Below are 9,752 nucleotides of genomic sequence, written 5' to 3' on the forward strand. Positions count from 1 at the left end.
GTGAGCAGGTGGTATGCAAATTAGAATCCAGAAGGAGTGAGAAAGCACCAAAACACTGAAATTATACAAGTCTTAGGGTCGTCTTTAACATTAATGTTTGTCTAATTATTCACAGGGTCCAAAGGTTAATGATGAGAAGCTCCGTGAGATGTGCTCGGCAGTTGTTGAAGGTAAAGCCGGTTCACTTTGACCCCTTCAATCAATTAATCAATCTGTATTTATAAAGCACCAAATCCCAACAAATGTTCTCCTCAGACTCTTTCCGAACAGAGCAGGTCTAGATCGTACTCTATGTTCTATTATTAACAAAGACCCGACATCAAGACAGGATCAGATCCAGTCCCATCTTCCAGACAGGACTCAGTCTGATCTCATCTTAATCCACCATGAGCAGAGCACTTTGCAGCATTTAGCAAGTTACAGTGGCAAGGACAAACTTCCTTTAACAGGCAGAAACCTCCAGCAGGACCAGACTCATGTTAGACACACATCTGCTGAGACCGTGTTGGAGAGAGGGATAGAGGGAGATGAAGAGAGAGAGAGAGATGATAGTGGTGAGACGGATAGTAGTAGTTGTAGCAGCTGGAGTCTGGCAGGTCTACAGCAGCAGAGATCCAGAGGAACCTACGAGACAAGGGAGCTCAGGGACTCCAGAAAGGTCTATGGTTAGCAACTTTAATGGGACAGGAAGAGTTAAAGGAAGTGATGAGGGGTTGAGCGGGGAAGACAGGATTCCAGTGTGTCAGTTCCCCCGGCAGTCTAAGCCTATAGCAGCATAACTAAGAGCTGGTCCAAGCCTGATCCAGCTCTAACTATAAGCTTTATCAAAAAGGAAAGTTTGAAGCCTACTCTTAAAAGTAGAGAGGGCGTCTGCCTCCCAGACCCTGACTGGTAGATGATTCCACAGAAGAGGGGCCTGATAACTGAAGGCTCTACGTCACATACAACTTTTAGAGAGTAAAGCTATGGTAAGGGAAAGACTGGATCCCAGTGTGTCAGTTCCCCTGGCAGTCTAAGCCTATAAGAGTTGAAAACAGTATTTCAATCTAACAAGTAATCAGACTTTAGTATTTAATGTAAGATTATTTCATTCTGATTTCCTCTGTGTCCATCCAGAACAAATATCAGAGTTCATGAAAGAGTTCCTGAAGAAGCCAGCAGCGATCGGTGCTCCTGGTACTCCCGGACCTGTAGGACCTCCCGGCCCCCCTGGAGCAGCTGGAGCAGCAGGAGCAGCAGGAACGCCAGGGGCAAGTGGTGCCAAAGGTCATCCTGGCTTCTATGGGCTCCCAGGCGCACCAGGCAAAAGTGGTCAGTAGACCTTTTTAAATCCTTTCTATAACAGTGCTGAACTCCATTAAGCCCATCCTAAGATAACCAGACTGTGTGAGCATTCAGTGCTATGAGAGATAAACTGCTGCTGCTGCGACCTTTGTTTTCTCCGTGAGCATTCACAACTCCTTCAGACAATGTAGAGGCAAGAAATTAAATCAAGCTCTCAAGAAACAAGGCAGTGGGCCCGGCAGTACGCCTTTGTCTTCCCACTACCACAGCACACTGTCAGAAGTTATGCACAGCTCTCTACAGATGGAGGAGGTTCACCCATGCATTGCATTATACAATCAATGATTCACTGAACAAGGAGGAATCAGATGAGACTCATTAAGTTTTCTAATTACATCTCTGAAACTGAGAACACTGCATGCCTCTCCATTTCATTCAAATATTAACTCGTGTGTCCTCCGTGTGCTCGTCTGTTGTGCAGGTGATGCTGGAGAAAAAGGAGACAAGGGAGAGAAAGGAGAGGATGGGATAGGAATGAAAGGAAGCCCAGGAGCACCCGGTGCAGCAGGTAAGGCTGAAGTTCTGTCATCACCAGGGACGTGGAGTCGAAGAGGAGTTCACAGGCTTAGAAATGTCTTAACTCTTCTTTAGATATACAAAGAGGTATAACGATTCATCTACTACATCAATGTATCGATTTATATTCCTATGATCCGACTACATCGATCTGTGCTTGGCAAGTTGGCCTTCCAGACGACATATATGGATCTAACATCGTTTAAAGGTGACATATCACGCTTTTTTCATCAATATATATTGGTCTAAGAGGTCCCCAAAACATGTCTTTAAAGTTTATGCTCAAAAAAACACTTTGAAATCAGATTTTGGTCTGCCTGAAAAGCCCTCTTCTTCAGTCCTCCTCAGAACACTCTGTTTTCCCTCTGACCACGCCCCCTCAGGAAGTGGATGTGGCCTCGGCTCTCCAGCACGTTGATCTAATGTTTACATGTTGGCTGAATATACACAGCTACTCACAGATAGCGTTACTTCAACCCTCTGAATCTGATCCAGAATCTGATCCTGACGGAGAGGCGCCTGCAGTAGGACCTTTCTGAAGGATTGGTCACAGATTTAGTGTTTCTTGTTGTTTTATTTGTCAGTATGTCGATGTGTGTCTTGGTACACAGCTATGAACATGTAGCTATTTGGCTATGCTAACTAGCGCTAGCACTTCTCCACGATAAATAAAAATCATCCACTAGATCTTCAAATCTGCAGACGTGGGGAGTAAAACCGACCTCTGCCAGAAAGGCAGCAGGACCTTTCTGAAGGATTGGTCACAGATTCTGTGTTTCTTGTTGTTTTATTTGTCAGTATGTAGACGTGTGTCTTGGTACACAGCTACAGCTACAGCTACAGCTACAGCTACAGCTACAGCTACAGCTACAGCTACAGCTACAGCTACAGCTACAGCTACAGCTACAGCTACAGCTACGACATGTAGCTATGCTAACTAGCTCTAGCACTAGAACTAACTAAATAAAAATCATCCACTAGATCTTCAAATCTGCAGACGTGGGGAGTGAAACCGACCTTTGTGTTTATTAAGACAGTCTACAACTAGCATGCCTCCCTCCTAAGCTCCTTGTTAGCACACGTGTGTGCAGGTAATGAAAAACAGAGGAGGAGTTGAGTTGTATTTTATACAGTCTATGGGCTGAACAAGCTCCGAGCTCTGACTCCGTGACAGACCGGATATTGTTGTGACGTAACAAAAACATGGAAGTCTGAAACGGCTCGTTTCACACACATTTACAGAAAGGTGGAGAAATCAGAACAGGGGCAGAATGGATTCTTTTCATTCTCGGGGGGTTTGTAGACATGCCAGGGACACATATTTCAGGTAAAGAACCATTAAAAAGTCCATTTTGCATATGTCACCTTTAAAAGGTAATAAATGGATTGTATCCATACTAGGAAATAACACATTGGATTTAAACACGGCAGACTTTATATGGATAATTTTTTTTAAAATCTTTTAATGACAAAGACGTTAAACGTTACTCAGTTCAGGCTGCCTGTCTGTGACGTCATCGCCATGCTCCAGCAGACAACAAAACATAGCATGGTGGATGACAGAGGAGAAGCCGGCGGGCCAGAAATGATCAATCCATCATTGTGGTCCAGTGTGTGGAAACACTTTGGCTTTTACCAAGACGGAGATGTTCTAAATAAGTCGCTCGCTGTTTGTAGGGGTTGTAAAGGTCCAATGTAAAGGTTAAGTAAAGTTACCACGGCAACACCACAAATCTATCCAACCACCTACTAAGGCGCCATGGGATTTCACACAACGCAGACCGTCCAGGCACCTCTTGCAGCGTTCCCGCTTGTTACCATGTTACGTTGCGCTGCAGCAGCAGCACATGCAGAAGACTCAGGCCTCACCAGCATGTTTAGACAGAGACGAGGACAAAACTTGACTCAGGCGAAAAAACTTCACGGCAACAGTTGCCAAGTTTATCTGCAAAGACTTGCGACCTGATTCCCTTACAAGAAACAACAGGAATCTAGGACTGTCCAGTAGTAAGGTATTTATTTCACAGTCACACTGACCAAGAATCATGATACGAATTGAATCATCGTTAAAAAGAGTCGTTACACCCCTATTATACGGCATATGAAATTAGATTTTTGTACAAGAGATGATAGAGTGTAGTAAAGCTCAGTCACCTTTATACTGCATTACAAACCTGCAGTCAGCCTCTTTAACTTTAGAGAGAGACGGATGCACGTATAGCTCCAGAATTCCTTACCCCAACGTTGTCCTTAGACAAGAAGAAATACTATGAACTCTTCTAACTTGTAGAAATTATGTAGCACTCAGATAACAGGAACGTTTCCAGCTGGTCATCTTTTGATACTTACGGCAAAATTCCACTAGATCCATGTCCGGTCCATCTCAGCACTGGATCTGATAGGTTTCTATTCTAGTCAATGTGTTAACTTCCACTGGATCCACTCCATTGTGTTCGGGCTGTGTCTCTGATCCAGCAGGTCGGAGCCTTCTAGATCAGATACACAAGACTTCTATTTGTGCCGGATGCTGGAGCACGACGCATCAATCTCAACAGAGCAGATGGAGCGGGACAGGAAGTCAGGTTTCACCAAAAGAAAATGAAAACATGCAGTTAATTTTCAGAATAAAACACTCTGTGTTATCACCAGATCGTTTTTCACTTAACTACAACAACAAACCGTCATGATGAGCAAAGCCAGGCCTGGAGTCAACAGGTCAGAGGTTTTCAGAGGACCAGAAAGACAACATGGATGAGGAGAGGAGGAGGAGGAGAATCCTTGATTCAGTGATTACAGTGGGAAAACCTCAGTCACATGACTCCAGCTGTCCGGAGGTCCTGCTCCGTGCTGCGTTCCGAAAACTCAACCGGTGTGTGTTGACGGACGGGAGAGCACAGAGCCGGACCACAGTGGATCAGAGACGGACCGGACACAGATCTGGTGGAAGTCCTGTGTCAGTGTACTCTTTCACTTTAGCAGCAGCTTCAAAATCACAAAGTGCATTATTAACGACCTCGAGTCGAAGTATTGTTGATAAGATTGAACTAAAACTCTCTACATTTAAGAAAGCTGACAAAATAAATCTGGTGTACATGCTGACCCAGTTTACATGGACTGGTTTCAACCAACCGGACCAGACACGGATCTGGTGGAAGTCCTGTGTTACAGTTTCACCATAAAGATCTCAAGTCAAAACTGACATGCTGTTTAGAAAGCTGTTTCAGAGGGAGGTTTTCCTTTATTCTCTACTCATGTCATGTGTCTAAATCCCACCCTCAGGTGCCCAAGGTGCTCCAGGCATCGGCAAAGATGGCAAAGATGGAGACCGCGGAGAGTCAGGAAGTCCTGGTACCCCAGGAGCAGCCGGTCCAAGGGGGCCTTCAGGGCCACCCGGGCTTTGTGACCCATCAACCTGTAACAGACTCCCACCTCTCTATATGCTCAGCGGGAAGAAGTCTTCTGGCTACAAAAACCCATGAGACGCCCCAGGTCATTAAACAGTCCAGATCTCATCCTGCAGAGGCCACCTTTAAGGGCTCCTTCTCAGGAGTCCAAGGCGTGGTGATCTATGGGGGTCTTCAAATGTCTCCTTCTGAACCCCGGGTCTAAGAAGCACAAAGGGAAACAGAGAACATGCACAACTGTAGAATACTGTATAGACATTTTATCTTGTATTTGATTTAAGAAGAAGCTTATCTAATGTTCAGAGATAGCTGCGACTGATGCCAAAGAAATTTCTCCCAGCTGACGACGGGCTCCCAGGCCTGTGAGATGACCCACTCAGATCCACACAGTTTCAGCTGCAGAGCCCTTTTCTATCACGTATAGTAGGCTGCCAAACATTCTATAGGTTCATTTCTAATTTTACTTACATGCATGTATTTTTCCCACTACCCGAATAAGCTCCCTGAAAACACTGCTTCCTCTCTTTGGTGAGCAGTGACGAGCCAGTTAGAACAGAACTAAATGTAGAAAATTTGAACAACAGTCACTCGAACAGCTTTACATTTGACGAGAAGTGCAGACCTGAGCTGACATCTTCAACTATTTGCTTTCTCATTTAGGATCATCATTTTTTGCTTGATTTTGTCATAATAATGTTCTTTAAAAATGTAATAAAGTGATATGTTTTGGAAGTGTTGCACATTGATCTGTTCAGAGCATCAAATCCACTCTAGAGCCGCTGCAGCTGTGTCATAGTCAGTGGTGTATAAAGTAGTTGAAAGCCATACTGGAGTAAAAGTAAAGATATCTTACTTGAAATGTACTCAGGTAAAAGTGGAAATCACCCATTAAAAAACACTTAAGTAAAAGTCTTAAAGTAGCTCAAATTAAATTAACTTAAGTATCAAAAGTAAAAGTACATCAAGTGTTAATTTTGGTGGCTATTTTGGATTTAGTCTTAGTGTTTAGCCGAAAATGTCTTTATAGTCTTACTCTAGTTTTAGTCAACGGAAACTCAAAACATTTAAGTCTTTGATTTTTGCAGAAACATCTTCACTCTTTAAATAATTCATGTAGTTGATCAGATATTGGCAACGGGGTTATACCAAGTGTTAAAATTGTCAACATTTCCCTCCTTTAACACTTTTGCTTGTGTAATATCTTAAATTAAATAATTCAGCCTGGCACTGCTAAAAAGACCAACGCAAACTTTCTTGATGTGACCACTGTGACTGTATTTTGATTCTCTTGATTAACAGAAAAATGCCATGAAAGGGCTGTATTGCACATTTACAACGGTCCTTGAATGTACCTGTAGTGACAGGCGCACTGGACAGACAGTCAGTTCATGGCACTCTGAAATGCATCTGCATCTTTCAACAAGGAGTTGATCAAAACATACTAAATGATGTCTGATTAAATCAAGCTGTAGACTAGGGGTGAGCCCGACTAAGGATTTGCTTAGTCGAATCTGATTCATCAGATTTTGCCCATAGTGGATGAATAGTGGAATGCTTGTTGTTTTTCCTTATTGACCCAAAGTCTGCATGATGGTGACCACATGACAATATTACGCATAACCATTTACAATTAAGAGACTCATAGCTTAAAGTAAAAGGGACAACAGAATATTATAAGTATAAAACTTAGATTTTTTAAATCTATATTACAAAAACAACGAGGTGATGAAGGAGAGAAAACTCAAATAAGACCACCATCCATTAAACATGGAACAACGCTCCACTATAGAGAAAGGAATCAGGAGATATTTAAACAGTGTTCACACAGAGGAGAGCAGCACTGTGGAGGGTAGTTTGTCCAACTTCAGACTAAACATTTGTATAATGTTCAAAATCAAACCTGAACCAGTTAAAGGGTTTTTAAATCTCTTAACAGAACCTTTTAAAACAGTCTTTCATCTCGTCTTTGTCCGCTTGAGTCTTTTCAAATTGTACGTGAGGAAAACCATCGTGTGTACGGGCAGAAGTGCGCTCCTTGCTTTGTTAACTGTAAATCCTGTCTTTGAGAATATCCTCTCTGATGGTGTGGAGGTGGATGGGATGCTGTGGATTGTTTTTGAGGCTTCAGACAGCTTTGGGTATCCCTCCTTGTTCTTTTGGCCCCGTACAGTTTTTGCGTGGTCCGGTAATCCTTGATCTCACAGTCCTCTTCATGAAGCTGCTCCTCATCCTTATCACTATTTTTTAGGATCAACTGAAGTTTTATTTCCTGACATTTTGAGCTGCCATGAACGTAGAAAGATTTAAAGACCAGCTGAGGTACGTCTGCTCCACAGGTCCCGCTAAATGGGAGAGTCCACCTTTAATTACCAGGGGAGATTTAATTACCACTTTAAGGAGATTTAACACTTCAAGAGCTTTTCTCAGAATTACATTAAATAAGTTTATATTTATATCAAAATAGGCTAAAAGAGACACTATTTTTACAGGAAACAGGAAAATAATGTAAAATAATGTAAAATTAGACATTGAGCACCCCCATGGTTTGAATGGAATGATCCACGTTTCATATGCAAATATTCAACTATGAGATTGGCAGTCGACTAAGGCTCGTTAGAACGAATAGTCCAATATTCCACTATTTGGGGTCACCCCTACTGTAGACGCAGAGCTTTTTACGGTAATGGTGGCAAAAACGTCAAACATCAAATATTAAACAGATGTCCCCCGGTTGTGTCTTTGTCACTAACGCACACCGGGGGTAAAAATCCTCAATGAAGATGAGACAGATGCATGGAGGTGAGGAGAGCTGGTTCATAAAGCACACCTGCTGCAGGTAGAGACCAAGCTAACAGTGAGCCCCTCAGATAATAACTCAGCCTGTCACAGGAAGTCATCACGCCATCTTTAAAGACGCACAGCAGGGGGAAACATGGATTCTTAATGTCCGACAGTCCGCCACTAATATTTTCGTCTCGTCATCGTCTCATTAACAAAAACCAAACATACATTCATCAGAGTTTCTATCATCAGTGATGCACTTTAGCTCATCATAGTCTTGTTTTCATCATGAAAAAACGAGTCGTTGACAAACGTTTATCGCCATAATTTCATTAATGAAATGAACACTGCTATAAACAAACAAAACAGATAGAAATTGTTTTTTCTCTCACAAGCTTCATTAAGTTTAATTCTCCCTCAACTCCCTTCTCCTCTTGCTCCCTCCTTCACATCCTGCTCCTTCTCTCCCTCCGTGTCCTCTTGCTCCCTCCCTCCTCCTCCTCTTGCTCCCTCCTTTTCTCCCCCTGCTCCTATGGAGAGAATATTGTGTCTTTAATATGCAATCAAAAATAATGGATTTGAGAACAAAAAACAATTTTGCAAACAAAATTATGATTTGAAAAATATGAAATAATGCTATGAATAAAGGAAATATATTTGTGATTAAAAATGTATAAATCTAAAATTTATAAATCCACTCTTTTCGTTACAAACAAAATTATTATTCTCACGAACCACAGATTCGTTTGCGTTTCCAGTTTTTGCGTTTGCGTTTCTACATAACTGTCATGGGCGGGACCTCCCCTGAGAGATGCAAGAAGCCTCCTGATTGGTCAGTCTCACTCAGAGAGACGGTGTGACAATTTCCGCCCCAACAAGTTGTTGCCGCGAAGGGAGACATATCAACATGGAGAAACAGGTACGTTTTGCGTAACATACCTGTCTCTTTTCTGTCTTATTGGTGCTATTAAGGTTACACTTGTCGTTCGTTCTTCCAGTGTTTTTTTTCCCCTAACCGTTTTAGACGGCGGTATCAGACATTAACACCTAACACGCTGTGTGCTCGTCATAAGTGACTGACTTTATTACCGCCCGGCTTTAGTGACAGTTATCCTAATTTCATAGTTATCGGCCTGTTTAGAAATAAATAAACAAACTTTTTCATTAGATATACTATCAGAACAAATCAGGAGGCGTGTGTGTGGATTGTTGAGGGGTCATTCCTCCTTTAAGTTAAGTAAAAAGAAACTAAAAGCATAAAAGGGGCCATATTTTCACTGATCTTCAACCCTATTTATATAGTGCCAAATCACTCTATGTTCTATTATTAACAAGGACCCAACATCAAGACAGGATCAGATCCAGTCCCATCTTACAGACAGGACTCAGTCTGATCTCATCTTAATCCACCATGAGCAGAGCACTTTGCAGCATTTAGCAAGTTACAGTGGCAAGGACAAACTTCCTTTAACAGGCAGAAACCTCCAGCAGGACCAGACTCATGTTAGACACACATCTGCTGAGACCGTGTTGGAGAGAGAGATAGAGGGAGATGAAGAGAGAGAGAGATGATAGTGGTGAGACGGATAGTAGTAGTTGTAGCAGCTGGAGTCTGGCACGTCCACAGCAGCAGAGATCCAGAGGAACCTACAAGACAAGGGAGCTCAGGGACTCCAGAAAGGTCTATGGTTAGTAACTTTAATGGGA

At 42.6% G+C, this 9,752-nt stretch overlaps 1 protein-coding gene across 1 annotated transcript in view; it reads left to right on the top strand.

The window, feature by feature from the left end:
• Positions 1–5,996, top strand: part of LOC117827539 (collagen alpha-1(IX) chain-like) — a 49,849-nt gene extending 43,853 nt beyond the window's left edge. Inside the window, exons 35-38 of the mRNA XM_034704119.1 lie at positions 116–170; positions 1,117–1,311; positions 1,766–1,852; positions 5,140–5,996. Coding sequence (XP_034560010.1) covers positions 116–170; positions 1,117–1,311; positions 1,766–1,852; positions 5,140–5,339 — 537 coding nt within the window. The 3' untranslated portion in view covers positions 5,340–5,996. The remainder of the gene's footprint in view (positions 1–115; positions 171–1,116; positions 1,312–1,765; positions 1,853–5,139) is intronic.
• The last annotated feature ends 3,756 nt before the right edge of the window (positions 5,997–9,752 follow it).

Source organism: Notolabrus celidotus, chromosome 16 (assembly GCF_009762535.1).
Source record: "Notolabrus celidotus isolate fNotCel1 chromosome 16, fNotCel1.pri, whole genome shotgun sequence".
Classification (NCBI taxonomy): Eukaryota; Metazoa; Chordata; class Actinopteri; order Labriformes; family Labridae; genus Notolabrus; species Notolabrus celidotus.